Here is a 20,110-nt window from a genome sequence, read left to right as displayed (position 1 = left end):
AGGGACTAGAGAATATTCGAGAATAACCCATACAATGTGTTCCTGGTGGAAGGAAAAGGTTGTAAGTGTTACAAAATGCACATTGGGATTCACATGAATGGTTCAGCCCTCACATGTATTCCTGCGTACACTCCCAAGAGGTTTTTGCTGAAGTTATAATATGCATCCATTGTGAATATGTATTTACTCCTACGCTTATGCCCTATTATTATTATTGGCATATGGGTGGCGCTGTGGTCTAAACCACAGAGCTTAGGGCTTGCTGATCAGCAGGTTGGCAGTTTGAATCCCTGCGACGGATGGGGTGAGCTCTCATTGTTTGGTCCCAGCTCTTGCCAACCTAGCAGTTAGAAAGCACATCAAGGGCAAGTAGATAAATAGGTACCGCTCCAGCGGGAAGGTAAATGGCATTTCCATGCGCTGCTCTGGTTTGCCAGAAGCTGCTTAGTCATGCTGGCCACATGACCCAGAAGCTGTCTGCGGACAAATGCCTGCTCCCTCTGCCTATAGAGCGAGATGAGCGCTGCAACCCCAGAGTCGTCTGCGACTGGACCTTACAGTCAGGGGTACCTTTACCTTTATTATTATTATTATTAATTAAATTTATATACCACCATATACCCAGAAGTCTCAGGGCTGTTCACAGAATAAAATCAAGATATAAAAACAAAAAATGCCTAATAAAAACAAAAACAACCACCCCCACATTTCTAAAGGGCATAGGATGTAAATCGGATCAACCAAAGGCCTGGTTAAAAAGGAAGCTATCACACAAGAGGAATAAAGAAAGATTGGTTTATTAAACATTAAATTAAAATTATATCAATTAAAAAAATAGTGACAGAGTATACGGATGCTGCTTCAGAGAGCGTAATTATAATGAACAGAGGCTGCAAACATACAGCTTACACACTTGATCTAAAAGAATAAATAGGATCCCTATCTATCCCCCCACCCCGAAAAAAGCTCCAGAGACACAATGTATATGGCATCTTTTCCACGGTGCCCACAGTGAAAGTAAAGTGAGAAAGGGAGGGAGACGGTACCCTTGATCTTGAAGCCTAATGGAACAGAAAGCCAGGAATTAGAAAGCCTAACAGTTGTCTGTACCAGCAACTCTACAGTGTCTTTCCCACCCATTCTGTGCTCTGTGTACCAGCAAAAGCATAGAGCCTTGTCCTCAAGAGCGAAGAGTGAAAATGGGCCCCTTGTTGGAGCTTTGAAGGCTACCCAACCATTGAAAATCTGGAGCTTCTGTACTATTTTGAGCCAACGTATTCTAATGGAAAAGAGGATGTGGGTCTTTTGGATGAGTAATCGTCATAACACCTTTATTTCATTGTTTATTCCCTACGAGTTAGTGTCTATTCTGTTTAACTGATTGAGTTGTGGTAAAAAATAAAAAAAGACATGATCATCCTCTATCAAATGCATAGTAAGGCTTTTCAGTTTGAGCAAGTACTTATTTAGCAAACAAGGACAGGTGCAGGTGATTATTTTTTTTAAAAAAAAAAAGTTTAATGATATCAGCAATTCAACGGTCTTGGAAGTTGGTGAACTATAAAAGCAGGAGTCTTATGGGGCCAGGACATGCCACAGTCTTTTTCTGGAGGTTTTCATCGCCCCTAGTGCCCCCGGCATGAAATATGCCAATCCCTGCTCACTCCTTGACCTTTCCAGCAGAACCTGGTAACTGTCCTTGAACACACAAATGTGACATGGCAAATGCAGAGGCAAGCTACCAGGCCTGCCAGTATATTGCCTATGGCACTCTCAGTCTCTCCCACTCACCCTGGTGAAACCATTTTAATACAGATCTGTGATGAACTATTCTTTTTCCGACGTGACAAGTACAGTCTAAGTTCTGTTTGCAGAAAACAAGGCTAAAGGTGTTCTTGAAATAACATTAAGAACACTTTCAGAGAGCATTAAGAATGAATCCATGAACCAGTTTCCCTTGAGGTTTCTCTATATTTCAAATTCTCATTAGCTAGGAACATGTAATACGTTCTGTAGCTTATCACTGTGTTGCAGGGTAACGCTGCAGTTTTATTAGGCTACCAACAACAGATAAGCAGGCAAAGGGCTTCCAACGTATCATTTCTGCCTATAATAGCGTTTGATCATTTTGTCGCACCCAGATTAAATGTATTATTTTTAAAACGCTGAGGATTATTTTATTTTTTTGCCTCTGCTTCAAAGCTTAGGCAACAAGATTGTTGTTATTTAAAATGCTTTCATGAAACTTATTGCTTTTTGTTTTAGGATAGGTATTGCAAATTTAAAAGCATACCAATAATAGATGAATAACATCTGCATACTCCTCTCCATGTAAAGAATTAATAAAATAAGCACAAAGTACTTACATGAATCCCTTCTGAGGCAGCTGAGGAAATTTACAACACAACATGAAACTTACTTGCAGCTTTCTTTAAATAAGCCCAAAATACTGCTACTTTGTATTTTTAGTGCCCTTTGTAGATATAAACTTCTGTGAAATATTAGCATATATATTAACAATGTTTTCAGAACAGCTGAAAAACTCATAAAATTAAGAAAACAGATTTAAAAGAGACAACTTCTGTGTTTTCAAGAGTTTTAAACAACTTTTTTTTTTTACCGGACTAAATATCACCATCAACAACATGCTATATTAATGACAATATATTTGCCTTTCCAGAAAGCACAATGGGGAAAAGGGTCATAGAAACAGAACATTCTTTTGCCTACAATAAAAAGTTTTCCTAGTACTAAGGAATCACCAGAATTAATGAACAAAAGTAAACACTTTGGCCTGTGCACATGGCTCTCTGCAAATCATAGTTTGCAAACCACGAACTATCTTTCCCCCTGCCCACCTATCCTTTTCTGGAGAACTTTTCCCTCTTCCTTCCCCTCATTAAATCATAGTTTCTCAGTATATGTATTCTGACAAAAACCATGATTAGTGCAAACTGTGTCTCCCTCACAAGCAGAGATAGAAACCATGTTTGAGGGAAAGCTGGCTTTCACTATCCATGGTTAGGGAAATCCATACAACACAAAGATACTTGTGGCAGAAAGCCAGGACTGTCCCTGAACTGAGCTTTTTGCATCTAAGCTGCATATGCAATAGGTGTTTATTGGAACTGTACACATTTGCAACACATTCAAGATAGTATAGACATGCACATCCTACTAAAGATATATACAAACGAAACATGGTAGAAGTGAGCTTAGAGAGTGAATAGGGGGGGGGGAATCAGAGCTAGGATGCCACCCAAAGCTCTTAGTTCTCACTCCTGATCACCACACACAATTTCTATTTTAGGGATTTTGTTTTTCTCTGCAATGCTCCGATGTCTTGGGAAAAACAGGGAGTGTTTAACAAGAGAAGCCTTGCCTGTTGACTTGATCATAAAAGAATCTGTGTGTGTGTACTTCTGAAGTGGGGAAAACGGAATATTTAAGCCTCATGCTCATTATACAATTTTGCAAGTAGCTTACCCAAGCAAATTTTATCCTAAAAGCTTAGTACAAGCAGGCAGGTATTGGATTTCCATTTAAATTCAATAAGCTTTAGAAATGGTAAGCATGAAGACCTCTTCTGTTTATTTTGACACATTAGCCCTAGTGAATGCTCAGGATTAAGATCTTAATGAGAACCAGGAAGGGGCAGCATGGATCAAGTGGTACCTTTGGGGAGCTCTTCGCAAATGAAAGGAAGAAAAACACAACTCTTGGATGTGGCACTTTTATTACCTCTGTATTGATCAATCGCTCCTGAGGCTGACTCTATGCGCAAGTCAATTTTATATAAACAGAGGGCAACTTCACAGCACTGTACTTAAAATAACATTGCATCATGACTACCTTACAAAGCAATCCTACTGAGCTGGGTCGCTGGCAGGGCCAGATTTAGGTTTGATGAGGCCCTAAGCTACTGAAGGTAATGGGGCCCTTTATATGTCCAGCTGTCCTTTAGCAACAACAAATTGTCGCTGTATTTTGTGTTGAATATATGCTATATGGTAATTCGTGGGCCTAATAGGTATCTAAAGCCATTTGCCCATAACAGATAGGAGCCTACACAACACAAAACATTGCTGCTGTATGTAGATTTTATTTTATTTGTTTTTTATCTTATATTTTGGAAATGTACATCCAGGTGTTGTTTTTCCTTTAAAAAATTTTTGGGAGCCCCAAGAGAGTGGGGCCCTCAGCTATAGCTTGTTTAGCTTATACGTAAATCTGGCACTGGTTGCTGGTAGAAAAGAAGCTAATTGAGAGGGTGCAGCTTGTCACCAGTTTTCTTATTTTCCCTCCCAATAGTCCCAAGATGTATTCTAAGGATGTGTCAGGGAATCAGGGTGCCTTTGGACCCAGAAGATCCCATGACACACCCCAGAATGCTGCCTTTTCGACCCCTCTTCCATTGAAGCACCAACAGTTGTTGAGGGTTTTTACAGCTGCAATAAGGCAGTTTCTATATACAGTACTGACCTTCTGCTGTGCCCATGGATTCCGGCCCCTCTGTCCCCAAAATCCTATGGCTGCTGGGAGACCTGCCAGAGCCCTAGGTTTCAGCTATTAATGTTTTATCATTTTTGCCATAACGTTTTATCACGACCTGTATGCTAATTGTACATTCAGTACAGGAACATGAAGGGAAGGGTGGACAAACAGAATGAGAAGCAGACAATGCATGACAACAAATGTGGATTGGATCTGGGGTAAGATTTTTCTCAGTTACTGTGTATTATTATTATAGTTGCAACCCAGCAACTTAAATCTTTACCTCTGGTGATTAAGAATTGCCTCCAGGTGACCAGTGATGAAGCAGAGATTTTATTTTTATTTTTTTGCAGCAGTTGCTTCTCTTTCTATCCCCCCTTTTCAATTATCAGTGTTGCATGCATTGAATAAGTGGCTAGTAAAAATGTTTGTGACTTTATTTGAAAATTTCTTTTATTCATTGAATAATCCCATGCTCAGGGCAAACAATTGAAATGTAACATAAACTGGCTAAGGTTTTAAAAGACTTCTGAATTATAATCCAGCGATATTTTAGGAATGAATTAGAAAGAAAATTATCCCATTCCCAAAAACCTTAAGAGCTACTTTGTAGATCATTGTTCCATGCATTTTACATTTTGCTTTAAGGCACTATGCTTTAGTATCATCTAAATAACCAATAATGCTAACCAGTAACTGCACTGAATTATTATTTTTTGTATGTTTCAGGAAGTCTGCGGTATTGAGGCAGTAGTGCTTTGAACTCAATGCTATATTCCCAATACTGACATAATAAATAAGTATAAGACTATTTTAGGATTAATTTGCAAATTTAGGATGTGACATAAAGGGCTATGGAAGTCCTACACACTTTGCTCCAAATACCTTTGTGTGATAATCCATTGTTCATCACATGGTTCAGGCCTAGCTCTTAATTTTAGCACCAGACAAATGGGTGCAAAAAAACCACCCTACATGTAAAAATTAGTTTGCTTTCTTGGGATAGGGCTCTGCCAAGGCTGTAAGATAACTGTAAATGTTAAGTGCCTGAAATTTGGAAGAATTGTTTACTACTATGCAGGTGACAATGTCCTACAATGACTACACTGTACATCTACCTCTGTATAAATTCTGCAACAAAAAGTGCTCAGGAGGTGTAATTGAAACCCCAAATATCTGGATCAGGGTTTAAAGGCACTGACCTGGTCAATGTAAGAACACATCTATATTACATCAATATTTCACTTTCCCACCAAGGATCTCAAGGTTGCATACATAGTTTCCCTCTGTCCCATCTCTAGTTTATCCTTATTAACAATCCTGAGAGGTATGTCAAGCTTAGAGACTGTGACTCACCCAAAATTAACTGTGGTCTAACCCACAGAGCCTCTTGGGCTTGCCGATCATAAGGTTGGCATTTCAAATCTGCGTAACAGGGTGAGCTCCCGTTGCTCTGTCCCAGCTTCTGCCAACCTAGCAGTTTGAAAGCACGCCAGAGCGAGTAGATAAATAGGTACCACCGTGGCAGGAAGGTAAACAGCATTTCCATGCACTCTGATTTCCATCACGGTGTTCCATTGCACCAGAAGTGGTTTAGTCATACTGGCCACATGGCCCGGAAAAACTGTCTGCTGACAAACGCCAGCTCCCTCAGCCTCAAAGCGGAGACAAATGCCGCAATCCCATAGTCGGATCTGACTGGACTTAACTGTCCAAGGGTCCTTTACCAATCTTAGAAGCTGAGATATGAAAGCAAGGAGCAAAATGGCACCTTAAACCTAGGTTATGGGTGCAACAATGGCACACTTTTTTTATAAGACGAATACAAAGTTGAAAATGAATAGACTGCACCTAAAATATTATGTTCATTTTTCACATGCTTTAGTCCTTCCCCTGCTCACCCCCCTAATATTCTTAAGAGGGTCTCTTCTCCAGTCTTCAGAGAGTAGCTGGAAGTGGGGAGGCAGAAAAAGGCGCTTCTGTCCTTCCACTCTGCAGTTTTAATCTGAAATCTTAGTACTGCGCTGAGAGCTCAGAAACTGCTTGCGCTAATGAAATTCCCTGTCGCAAAATGTGCCTAGAACAATGGGAGTTTCGAACACTGTCCTTTACCCTTTACCTTTACTCAGTGAATTTCATGGCTGAGTGGGTTTCTGAACCTGAGACTCCCAGATCCAAGTCCAACAGTCTAACCACTACACCACACTGCCATGGTGACTTACGCTTCGTTAGGCTACAACCTAAACCTTGGAGTAAGCCCCATTGACTTACTACTGAGTAGACATGCTACTGAAATACACATAGCACATCAAAACTAGAATACGAATCAATCTGGCTAACCTGATTCAAAAATACACACTCATACCCTGCTCACACACAAAAACAATTCTCCCTACAGCCAACCAACCACACCCTAAGCCACCGACAACCTCTCTCACCACCAAGGAAACACAACAAGTGAATAGCAAGAGAAGCCATACAAGTTATGCTGACACTACCCCCACCCCAAGTAGAATAATAGAAGCATAACCACCCCACCCCACTCCACTCACCATTCCCCCTCCCCCTCTTCCCCCCTTTTCTTTTTTCTTCTTCCTAATCATTTAAACCAATTCATGAACTAAGAACTTATACATTGACCACTAATAATGAAACATATGTTGTAGATATTTTTCCACATTTATTACACTAACTTTGTGATATACAAATGACATAAGAAAACTTGGTTTACTTATTTGTATAACATTATTCTTGTTTATAAAACTCAATAAAACAAAACAACACTAGAATCACAAATCTGAAATAATGAAAACTGCTTCATACCTTTTAATACAGTGGTGGACAACCCCTGGCCTTCTAAATGTTGCTGGAATAGGAGTCCCATAATCTCAGACCACTGGTCATTCCCTAACAAGCAGCCATTTAGTGCAGCTGATCCCAATCATGTCCTTAGCTGCCTGAGGTCACATATGAAATCAGGTGGTCATGGTTTGGGGAAAACAGCCTCATAGGCTAGGATTCTCATGGCTGATTTAAAGGTTGCTTAAATACAGATTCCTTAAGTTTTAAATTAATTATCAACTCTCCATAACCCCTATTTTGGAAACAGCCACCCAATGATGCATTTGTTACAAAGCCTTTTAGAACCTAAAAATCAGAATTATTTAATATATGCACTGCTCTGGTTCGCCAGAAGCAGCTTAGTCATGCTGGCCACATGACCCGGAAGCTGTACGCCGGCTCCCTTGGCCAATAAAGCGAGATGAGCGCTGCAACCCCAGAGTCAGTCACGACTGGACCTAATGGTCAGGGGTCCCTTTACTTTAATTAATGTTAGGACTGTGATGCACTTCAAACTGACTTACAATTTTAAGTCATATGTACAAATGTGAATAAACTATTCAAACTGACTCATTTCTGCTACTTACAGCATTTCCTAGAAAACAGAACTACTGGGAGACTGAAATTTACTACTCTTCTCCAACATTGTCTTCTACTAACTTGTTTTTTACAATCTGGTTTAGGTTGCTTTGCTACGCAAACTAAAGAGTGAAATCCTATATGTGTACAATCAGAAAAAGCCCACATTTCATAGGGGTTTATTACCAGGAAAGTGTGTACCTGTATAGGCTTACAGACACTGTTTTACGATGTTTTCATATCCATACCAGGTCCACTCTGAGATGTGGCTCAATGGAGTGACAGCCACTTCCACCTTGGAACTGCCCAACAATATTCATGACTATAAATCAGGATTTCCTTGGTGACAACTGCAACTGTTAAACGCTATGATTGTCAAGACATTTAAAGGATGCCTGGTCTCCACGCTCAAAGGAAGGAAATGGCAAAGCTCACGACTATTCTGGGGCAAGCAGTTCATCAAGGTATCAGAATGCCTACTATATTTACTGCTAAAATTAACTTTCCGAACCTTCTTGGTTTAATGAATGTACACTGAATGAACCTGCATTGTAATTTGAATTTAGCTTCCTTACCTATATATCACTTGCCATTTCTCTTATCTGAAACATATTCAATAAAATCAATCTGTAGCACAGAAACCCGATGTATACATCTTCTGAATGAAATCAGTTTCTGTTTTCATCTCTGTCAACTTACAGTACCATCCCTTTCTCCATTAGATTTATTATTAGCTGCCTTTGATTCTACACTCAACTTCAATTCTCCAGCTACAATTGCTAATAACCATACCAATAAGTTTTCTGAGCTCCAGCTGTTTCACCTTTCATTTCCACTACAATTGTTTTATCCTACTATCAAAAGGTGAACAGGGATACAAAACAAGCAACATCCTAACCCACCAAAGTAAGCGGAACTGGTGTGGCCCTCACAGCTCTGGATTTCGACTGAAACAAAACACACAGAATAACTGGAGGAGCTCATTTCCTGTACTAGCATAAACATATTTGACACACTAGGAAGCAAGTGGGAATAGACCAACCAGAGGGTAAGAAGCACTAACAGGCTCTAAACTGCTCCCCTTGATCAGAGCAGGATATAGCTTGGAGGAATAAGCATGTATCTGTAGTAATATGCTTTGCATAAACTTTGTCTAGCACTGGAACCCACTCCTTTGCTCTATGCAAGGTTGGTGTAAGGAAATCCAGAGCTAACCACTGCAGATAATTTGAAGGTTGTACGCGTACCCAAAATTAATCCATATCTGCTACAGTGAATGCAAAAGATTATTATTCCTTACATCCTCCAGCCAAATTTCACAAAGTGAGGTTAATTAATTACTTGCAAGAAAAAGCCTAGTCCACCTTTCATCATATGACACCAGAGCAGGTTACAGTACAATAAAACCATCTGAACACAAGTTTCTAAAAACAGATTTAAAATACAATACAACATTTTAAACACTCAGAGGACCACAACCTGGGACTCCTCACTTGTAGCAGCAACAAAATCCCTAATTAATAAAGAGGTGGGGCTTGATTCTACAACCTCTGCACAACTACAATTCAGCTCTGATCTATATTTGTGGTTTTGTAATCTGTATTCTGATCCGAAGTCTCCATAGGAGTGTTTCTGGAATATGGAGGACTGCACACGAAAATACTGGAATTAGAATTCCTATGAATTCCCCTCACCTGCCCAGGACAAGCTCTATCAGGAACCTATTATCATACTATGTCTAGGATTTGGGGAGGCAGGCAAAGCAAATCCCAAGCGTCAACTCAGTTACTCATGTACAACCTACTGTGTGTTAATGCAATATCAACATTAAGAAATAACTTTTTGTTTTATTTGTCTTTAGTCCCAAGGTAGGGAGGAATAATATTTGAAACTAAACACAAACATGTGGTTTGAGCGACTTTGAGATCACTGTACTCACCAGTTGTTTCCACGATGCCCTCTAGGATGACAACAATCTCAAATTGTTCCGTCTGCATGCTTCGTTGAGAAAGGTCATAGAAGGGGCTTTTGGAATCTATCACATGGCAGATTGTAAGTGGCGAAACAAGAAAAAGTTGGTCTGCCCCTGTGCTAAAACCTACATCCAGTTCAAGTTGATCGAGGGGGAGAAATTCACCCTCAGGCGTTTGCCGAGACTATATAAAACATGAAGAAAGAAAGAGAGAGAGAGAAATCACAAGCTAATACAGTGAGTTTAAAGAGAGTGACAGCAAGTCACATCCTTGCCAACAATTCCCGCTATCAATCATCCGAGAGAAAATCCAAACAAAAAGATCATGCAGAAATGCTGTTTTTAAAGGGAGGAGGGAAGGAGCCAAACATTACAGAACATGCATGAATTATTTATAAATACATCTTACTATAATTAAACGTTCAGCAGCTCATGAGCTTTGGAGAATTGTTGGGTGTCATAATGTGGTTGCTAAAACAAGCGAAAGAAAAGTGTGTACATCCTTTTTAGTTGTGTCACTGTAGGACAAGAGTCAATAGCATTTTTTTCCTGCATTTCTGTATGAAGCAGCCCAGTATCTGCATTATTGGGGAGGATTCCTTGAATGGTTCTGGATCTTGAACATTTGTGTCAGTGTGTGACTGAATGAAACTGTTCCACCATTTCGTGTTCTATTTGGTTGCTATGAAATGGTTCCTTCTTGCTTCAGGTGCTCTCTACCACAGGAGAGTTAAAAGTTCAGAGGGGAAGTAGAGCACAGGAAGGTCAAAAGTTTCCTGGTGGATGCTTTGCAAAGAAGGGTCAAGGCTTCACAACCTAGGAACCTTGCAGTTAATGGGAAATAGAAACTATTTCCTTTCTGATTGGCAACATCCCTAAAATGTTGGCAGGAAAAATAAAAATACTGTCAAACTAGAAGATAAGGAAATAGGGAAAATTAGTCCTGGAATCAGAAAATTGAAGAGCTGCAAGAGAGAGAAAGGCCTGAAACCCTAAAAAGGGGTTAGTACGGTTGGGCAGGAAAGAACCAGAAGACCACAAGAGAGACTTGGAAGATGAACATTAGTTTGGTAAGGGAAACAGTCTAGAATGGGTATAGCTGGATGCATCTACCTTTGTTTATTTTTAGTATCATTATTTGAGGGTGTGTGCTGAAGGACTTCTTATGACCCTTGACCAATCTCTGAAGTTATTCAGACTAAGAACTTGTTGTCCGTTTTCTTTCAGTTCTATTTATATACAATTATTATATTAATTTGTCTTTTTTTTTTCCAAGGGACACGGCATGCTTTACATGATGCTACACCATGTTATTCTCACTATAATGTTGTGAATAAATTAAGCTGAAAGTTGTTGAAATTCAGTGACTATGATACAGTGAGAAGTTGAACCCTGAGGAAATACTCTATCCACCACATGCCACACTTTCTATCCTTGGTGTTTCCATTCATTCCAATATTGCTTCTATTTCTTCCGGCATCTAGTGCTATCGGGCAGCAACTGTATTCAGAAACATTTGCTACCCTTTCTTGGACGTACAACTACACTTAACATGCAGCAGTATAAGCAGACACTGTTAATTAGGCAGATGCTTTTGGCCATGGGTAGGCAAACTAAGGCCCAGGTGCCGGATACAGCCCAATCGCCTTCTAAATGTGGCCTGTGGACGGTCTGGGAATCAGCGTGTTTTTACATGAGCAGAATGTGTGCTTTTATTTAAAATGCATCTCTGGGTTATTTGTGGGGCATAGGAATTCGTTCATTTTTTTTCTTCAAAATATAGTCTGGCCCCCCACAAGGTCTGAGGGACAGTAGACCGGCCCCCTGCTGAAAAAGTTTGCTGACCCATGCTTTTGGCCAAACATACTGCTATGCTTGAAATAATGTAGCTCTAAAACTACAGGCAACTCCCCATGTGTGATTGAAACACGCATGACCACTGGCGCATGCACCATTTTCGAAACTGCAAGGCAGGGGCAGAAAAGGGTGGGCTTTAGCACGTCCCAGTTATGTGTACAGTACCGTGGAACCTCCATGTAAATGAGGAGTTGCTTGCAGTTCATATCAGCTGATCAAATACATGGGTTGTATTGGGCTAAGTCAAACTCAGAGTTGTTCCACTAAAATCAATGGTGCATGGAAAAGGCTACAATTGAACCACCACCATCCATATGCCAGGCTGCAAAAGGGTTTAGATGGAGCGCAGAAATCCCTACCACTGGATCCTGAATGGCTCTCACAGCCAATGTGGGCCTGATCATTATGCCAGACTAGAGCTGGCACAGGGATCTGCCCCAATCCACCTGCTCCCAGCAACCTATCCATGAGGAAGCAGAAATGGGGAACTTAGGACTGCTCTGTCATACTCTGAATATGACATATTTGGATACAACCCAACTATTTTCATTAAATAGGGGAGGGGGACTTAATTTCTTTCTTTCCACATTGTTTCCTTAACTTCAAGGGAAACTCCACCAAATTGAAAGACAACAGCGTGTGAACATTGCAGTATCCTTGCCTGGCCCTATTTATTTCACAAGGGTGTGAATAAGAGAACCCACCAATTAAAGCCATTCCTGAATTGCTGATTGGGTATAAATTTTAGAACACATAAATATGTTTTAGAATAAAAAAGAAATAACTCCACTGCAATGCTTCATCTCCCTATATGCAATTCATAGCTGTCAACGTTTTCCTTTTTTTAAGGGACATTCTCTTATTCCGAATAGGATTCCTCGCAAGAAAAAGGAAAAGTTGACAGCTATGATACAATTTACTTTCTAACTCAGGCCCTTTAGGGTGAATCTCTCTCTTCATCTACTGTTAATACCTAGCTTCACAAACTATACCACCCAAATTAAGGTGCCATTCACTGTGATTCATGTTTTCTGAACCTTGCTTCACCAACATGACAGTGTTTTCTTTATTAAAAAAGAGAGAGAGAGTATGAACTGAACATTAAGATGATTGACTGGGTTCCTTTGAGATCTCATACTTGTAAAATAGATGTATATTCTATGCTAACTTTTCCAAATATGATGTCCTTCAAATCCTAATTTGTTCAACATCCAATTATTTTCAACAAACATATATCACTTTGCTCTCTGTAGTCAAGAGATGGGGGGAAAGGTATCTGCCACTTTGACACTGGATCTAGATTTCACTTTATTGAATTTGCTGTGATGCTTCTTAAGCAAATTCTTTACTCCACCCTGAAGTATGTCATCCACAATTTACCATTTTCTTTTCTTGGGGCTGTTCAGCAATTCAGCTTTCACACAGAAGCATGACATCTGTGCAACTATCGTTCTGTGTTAACGGGCACAGCATATACTACGAAAGATAGATAGATATTGTACACATTTAAAATACAACATTAAATTCTTGATGCTTTTGGTCTAAATCCCTTTTCCCCCCACCCACACATGATAGCAGAAGAGTTAAAATGACTATATTCTTAAAGATATTCTGAAACAAATCTACTCACTGGACAAGCATACACTACACAGCTATGTATGTACACTACACTGCGAAGTATGATTCCCTCCTATAAAGTTGATCGCATTTTCTGAGCGACTGTCTAACTCTAAAAAGCTGCTTCAGCTGTCTAGTAAATCATATGCAGAGACATCTCAATGTTATAGAAAGGAGCAACTTCATAATGTATCAATCAGCATGGTAATTGCTGTGCGACGCAAATCAGAACTTGGGGAAATAATTAATTTAAATTCAGGGTTGTGCTAAATTCCATCATCTGTACTTCATAATTGGTTATTACAGCCTAATAATGAAAGTCCATTCTGTGGTATATGTCGGTGCCCTCTAGACAAATACTAATGAGGATACTGAACCTGCAATTTAGTTTACTGATTTACATTACTGATAAAAAGCTACTTCTCTACATGGAAGCTGGAAAGTTATGACTACAATGCTTATTAGTGGAAATTTCCAGATTGGTTTTTTTTAAGTATGTCTTGGTAGGAAAAGCTGCAATAGTTCTTCGTGCATTTTTTTATCACAGTTATGAATTTTATCCTAATGCAGCTATGGGTAGCTTTGCGTCATCTTTTAATAAATAATAGCTTGGGGTATGCTATGTCATGGTCCAATTTCCTAAATTTATTATAATTTACTTTTCATTATTCAATCAATTAAGAACTAGGCGTGTCACTAAAAGTTTCATCAAACTAGTGAGTCCTTGAGCGCACAAATGTTTAACTATTGTTGACCTCTTTCTTAATGTTTTGAATTTCTTCACTCTTAAGATGTTGTATTGATGTTCAGGGGTCTGGATTTAATTACTATTAATAAAAGTCCCATCTAGCCTACAGTGCTAAAAACCTACTTGAACCTATATGGAACTTTCTCTTCACAATTTCTCTTCTCCATTCATGAGTGACACTAGTACCCACAATAAGAGTCCCAGTGAAGTCAGTGTTATCTCCATAAACTTAAAATGCAATAAGACCCATTAAGCCTCTACCACAAAATCTTGAAAGAGTGTTTGAAAAAAAACCTAGCAGAATGGAAATTTTTTTTTTGTTATAGCAGCCTTCAAAAATTACAAAACCAGAGAAGAACATGTCCCTCTCAGCAAAGAGCTCTCTGTTTTATTGTCACAATAGTCCTTCATCATTAATCTATTTTTTATCTCCTTCACACTAAGCTTTGCATTCATTTCTCCACCAGTATTCACTCTAGCCATAGTTAGCCCAAACAGTTTGCAAACCTGCCTCTAATCACGACTGCAAAATGAGGTTTGGCACTAATTCAGGATGGTAAAAATGCCACAACAGGTGTAACACCAACTGTAGTTAACTCCTTTCCAAAATGGAAAGGAAGGAAGAACTATTATCCCTCATGCACAAAGGGAAGGGAGGAGCATGAGAGCTTATAGAGCAGTCCCAACAATTAGGAGATAGGCAGCATTGCATCTCACAAAGCCTCGGTGGCATGAACTGCCCTTATTTGATATTATATAACCATGTACAGTACACACAGTATTTTAACTGGGTATTTAAAAGGCTGTAGCTATACTCCTGTACACAGACCCCCAAGCACAGTGATGATAATGCATCTATACGGTGCTTTAGAATATTCAGATCACATGATATACATTTAAGCAAGCTAACTGTGTACATAGATGTGGCCGGTGGAGAATATTATTTTGACCTGAGGCTATTGGAGCGACTCTAGATTGTGGATTCTGTTTATCTGATCAGTCTTACGACAGAGGCAAAGCAATATTCTGGATGTAGAAAAAATGAGTCCTTCGAAGGTATATATGACATCACTATCTGTCACTCATACTCCTAAAGTGAAACCTCCACTGAACTCAGTTGACCTTTATGATGTGGGGGTGATCAATATTTTCAATTGAAGGACTGAACTCTGAAAAACATATTGTTCTATTAAGCTCCAGAGAGCAACCATCTTTCCATTTTACTTATAAGAACAGGTGGTTTAATGAATTTAAAGGATTCTAAAAAGGTAACATGCTGGTGGACTGTTTCACACAGTACATGCTACAAAAAGAAGAGGGTAGGAGAAAGTCTTGATTTAAAGGCTGGATGTCTCAGAGAGTTTATTGTTAATTCCAGTTTTTTGGAATTTGCCTGTGGAAAGGGGGTATGCCCTGAGAACTGGGAAAGATATGAAGGAATTCATGCTTTTTTAAAGGGGAATGAGAGACAGTGCTATAGGGACTACATGGTGGAAGGAACCACAGACAGGCAGGGGATATTCGTGGAAGAGAACTGATGAGAAATGACAATGCAACTGCACTAGAGCTGGAAAACCAAGGAAGGGAAGTGCCGAGAGATCTCCATAGGGTGGGCAGAAAGTAGATTGATCGGGAGCTGCTAGTAGATTTGAAATCTGATTGCAAAAGTTTCTTACTCTCATTGCTTAACAGCAGCAACACAATGACTTTCCCCACCAAAATTAAGCAGCTTAAATGAAGAAAGCTATTGAGGAGTGGGCTTCTGTCTGAAATGACTAGGAGCTTGGATACTGAAAACAAATTCCAAGGCTCAAAATGATATGCGCAGAGGCACCCTGTTCTTTCCTTTAAACTATATGTCTCAGCACCTGGCTCTGGTTGGTAGACCTTGAGGTTCTTATGAAAAAGCAAAGCAGATCCAGCAAACTGAAAAGTACAGAAGACTGCATAGAGGCAAAGGAGACACTGTAAGGGGTGAGCAAAAGGCAAAAAGGGAGGCATGAATGCTTCAATGAAATCTTGTTTAATGAAGAAATGTGTAGAGTGCAAACTTGGAAAAAAGGTGAAACACAGAGAGGAACATGCATGTGTGGTTAGCACAGATGACAAGAAAGGGAGCCTTGAACTTACTTTGAGGAGTTTGCAGCGGATCTGTGCAGAGACCATGTGACTGTTGCGGAGGTTGCCCACCCTGAACATGAGGGTGAGCTTGCCATCTCTCATGGAGATGGCAGCATGTTCGCTGAACATCAGCGTCTCTGCCCTTTTCTTAGGTTGGGACATCTTGATGAACATGCAGCCAATGAGAAACGCATCCACAATGGAACCCAGGATGGACTGGAACAGGAAAAGGATGATGCCCTCTGGACATTTGTCCGTAATGTATCGGTAGCCATAACCAATGGTGGCCTCTGTCTCTATGAAGAAGAGGAAGGCGGAGGGGAAGTTGTAGACGTTGGCCACACAAGGAGTGTACTTCTCGTCATGGGCTTTGTTCAAGTCACCTCGCATGTAGGCAATGACCCACCACATGGAGGCCATGAAAAGCCAGGCCACCGTGTAGGTGAGGATGAAGATGAAGAGGTTCCAGCGCCACTTGAGGTCCACCAAGGTGGTGAACAGGTCCGACAGGTAGCGGCTCGTCTCGCTGCCCAGGTTGCCATGCTGAACATTGCACCGGCCGTTCTTGTCCACAAACCGCTGACGCTTCTTCTTGTGCGCCGGCGCCTGCTGCTGGTGGAAGCCGGAGCCACTGGACGAGGTGGTCACTACCTGGTAGTCGTCCCCAAATTTCCTTCGCAGTGCAGACATAATACACCCAGGCTGGCCAGTGTTGCCAATCCGCAGTTTGTAGGGTTGGGGGGGGGGGAGGGAGGAGAGAAAGAAAGAAGGTGGAAGGACTTGGTAGGACTGCTGCACCCTTCCCTCTATTCTCTTCTCCAACCTTCCTCTTCTCCTCTCCGCTCTTACTTTTGTTTCCCTCCCCTTGTTTCCAACACACACAAACACATTTGCTCTTTTGGACCACCTTCTTTCTTCCCCCTCCCCACCCCAGCCACGCCGTCTCCCTCTTTTTGGGGGGAGAAATCAACTCTTCCTTCCCCTACTCAAACCCAGCAGGACCCCGCCACGTACCGGAGGAGCAGGGGTATCACCATCACCTTATCTTTTTACCTTCCAGCAGCAGGCAGCTCAATCGGGCATCGTCCTCCTCTTCCTAATCCGCTCCTGGAAGTTGCGCGGGTGGGGGGGGGGAGGCGAGAAGAGAGGCGGCGGATTCGGCGCAAACTAGCCGCAGTCCGCCAGGCGGGCGGCCGCTTTTTGGCGCCCTTTCCTCGCCTCTCGCGGGCACAAAGGCATCGCTGGGCAGGTCCTCTTCTTCCCCACCAGCCTCCTCCTCCTCTTGCCGTCCTTCCTTCCCTCAGAAGCGGGGGGGGGGGGGACGACGACGACAAAAAGCACCCCGAGAGCGAGCTGCCTCGTCGCGCCTGAGGAGTTGCTCTGTGGGTGCGCGCCGCGTATGGCGTGCGTCCCCGAGGGAAAGAGAAGGAGAAGAAGAGTCCCTCAGCGGCGCCTTGTCACCAACTGGGGCGCAGCAGCCGCGGCTCTGCTGCCACCCATTCCTACGGCTTCTTCGCCGCCGAAGGGGCTGCGTGTAAAAATAACATTAAAAAAGAGGGGGGGCGCAGAGAGAGAGAGAGTCCTTCCCCTCTCGAGGCTGCTTTTTCGCCTTTCCCCTCCCTTCCACCCGCTCAGCACTAAGCGAATGGATCAATCCACGTTGCTCTCTCGCTCAGCCGCCCTCCAGGCTGCGCGGAGGAAACGACTCGCGTGGGTTTCTTCCCCCTCCTCATGCTCGTGGGAGGTGGGAGGCGGGAGTTGGCGCGGCGGCGGTGGGAAAAGACGTCTCTGGCTGCGCGCGTGAGTTACTGCCTGCGGTCATCTGCAGACCTTCTGCTTTAGCCCCGCCTGCCCCATGCCTTCTTTTCCCGCCGCCCGCACCGTTCCGACCCCTCATTTGGCGCCGAGGGGCCGAAGGAGACGGCGTCGAGAGTGCCAAAGGCCACCCCTCCCTACCCTACCCTCGCCTCGCCCACCACCTGGCTTTGGCCCCGAGGCGCCGTCTCCGCTGCCCCGCGCGCACACGCCCACTTCGCCCCCCGGGGCAGACCTCGCTCCCGGGGAGAGAGAGAGAAGCCGCGGCGGTCGCCCAGGAGGCCGGTGTGTGCCAGCTTGTACGGCGGAGTAGTGGCACTTACAGGGGGAAAAATAGCATAGATCGAAATGTGTGCACAGGGGAAGCTTGAAGTGGAAAAGGATTAGACGCTCGCCAATGCAGAGCAGAGTCACCCAATGGAGGGATTTGAGGGGGTGCCGCTGGTGGAAGTCCAATCCTGCCTAATAATAATAATATTGAGAGATCTTGCCAGTTTCTGGGTAGCTGCTCCCCCCCCATTATTATTTTTTGGTCACTCTGCCTGTTGCAAACATTGCACCAGAAGCTACCACTTCCTTAATTTCATCAAAGAAAGAAAGAAATGCTGCAAAATTCAAGCACTGCAGCAGCAGCAGCACTGCTCCATCACACCAGGGCATGGATAAGTGGTTCCATAGACTTTCCTGACACAAAGCACATAGTAATGTGGGTTATAATTATCATGCTGTGGGACCAAGGCACAAATGGAGGAGGGGTGATGCTAGCCCTAGAGTCTGCTGTGGGCCCAAACAGAGAAGGCAGAGTAAGAGCGGCAGCCAGAAAGGCAGAGAAAGGGGAATTTGGAGTAGAAAATAGGGGCCAGCATGGATGAGACCCTTTCCCCCCTGTGGGACACAAACTATTTAGTACAGGGAAACTTCTGTGGCGATATCCTGGGGAGGAAGAGCACATGAGACTCAAGGGTGTCACTACGTGTGTGTTTTTTCTCCCCAGAGTAGGAGTGACAACATCACTAGGATAATGAATGGACTTTCCTTGCTCTGGCAACTGAATGAAGGAATAATGAGCCTTTCAAGTTTGTTTGGTACAGATTCATGTGAGGAAAATACCAAGCAGAGGCTGAATTCTACTTCACACTAGTACTTTGTATAGTTACACTTTTTTTGCAAGATAGTTTGCCTTTCTAAATAAAGGTTGGGTTTCAACAGGTGGAGTTCCTTTGCATGAGGCTGTAGACGAGGCATGGCCAAACTTGGCCTTCCAGCTGTTTTGGGACTACAATTCCCATCATCCCTGACCACTGGTCCTGTTAGCTAGGGGTGATGGGAGTTGTAGTCCCAAAACAGCTGGAGGGCCAAGTTTGGCCATGCCTGCTGTAGACATACTGATCCTATTACATGCTGTTGAGAGCGAGAGCGAGAATAGATCAACACTGTTTTCTCCCTTCCTGGACACTCCTTGAGAGCAGGACCATGGACTTGGGGGTGTGACTAGGGAGGCTGCCATGATAAAGCTCCTACACTTCAAATTAACACTATACCACAGCAGGAGGAGAAGGCCAGCTTGTTTCATTCCACTTACCTTAATTCACAAGCTGTTCAAATGTCCCAAAAGTGAACAGATGATGACTTTTGCCTCTCCCTTTTTATCTTCAGTTTGCCTTTGGGTTACATGTCTGTTTTAAACAAACATACAACACAGTATAGGTATGAAACAATAGCCATTGGTCACATTCAACAATCTCTGATCATTCAATGAGTCCATTGCCAAAATATTCATATATGATATTATAAAACAAATTATTGGTCACTGAACTCAGTTCACATTTCATATTTTACCTAAATGTATTTCTTTATATCTCATACAGTTATTAATTCTTCTGCTTTTTGAGGGTTCTTTACATGATTCTGATATCTGCCAAATGGGAGTCTTTTTCGTTGCAATGTTATTTACGCATGCTTACCTGGAAACTCAAGGGAATTTCCTCCCAAATAAGTGTACTCAAGTTGTGCAGTCTTTGTCATCTATTCCTTGCGCTTATTACATTTCTCATATTTCTGCCCAC

General features: G+C 42.2%; 1 protein-coding gene across 4 annotated transcripts in view; it reads right to left on the bottom strand.

Moving 5' to 3' along the window:
• Positions 1-19,720, bottom strand: part of KCNJ3 (potassium inwardly rectifying channel subfamily J member 3) — a 110,786-nt gene extending 91,066 nt beyond the window's left edge. Inside the window, exons 1-4 of one of the 4 annotated variants that reach the window (XM_053407221.1) lie at positions 17,283-18,152; positions 16,239-16,931; positions 13,124-13,219; positions 9,977-10,070 (exon numbers count right to left, since the gene is read on the bottom strand). In XM_053407221.1, coding sequence (XP_053263196.1) covers positions 13,154-13,219; positions 16,239-16,919 — 747 coding nt within the window. In that variant the 5' untranslated portion in view covers positions 16,920-16,931; positions 17,283-18,152 and the 3' untranslated portion in view covers positions 9,977-10,070; positions 13,124-13,153. Of the gene's footprint in view, positions 1-9,853; positions 10,071-13,123; positions 13,220-16,238; positions 16,932-17,282; positions 18,153-19,626 lie in introns of those variants that run through there. The other 3 variants (XM_053407211.1, XM_053407201.1, XM_053407230.1) reach the window with 3 other exon arrangements.
• Positions 19,721-20,110: the final 390 nt, after the last annotated feature.

Source organism: Podarcis raffonei, chromosome 1, assembly GCF_027172205.1.
Source record: "Podarcis raffonei isolate rPodRaf1 chromosome 1, rPodRaf1.pri, whole genome shotgun sequence".
NCBI classification, from domain to species: Eukaryota; Metazoa; Chordata; class Lepidosauria; order Squamata; family Lacertidae; genus Podarcis; species Podarcis raffonei.
This window is presented reverse-complemented; position numbering and strand designations above follow the sequence as displayed.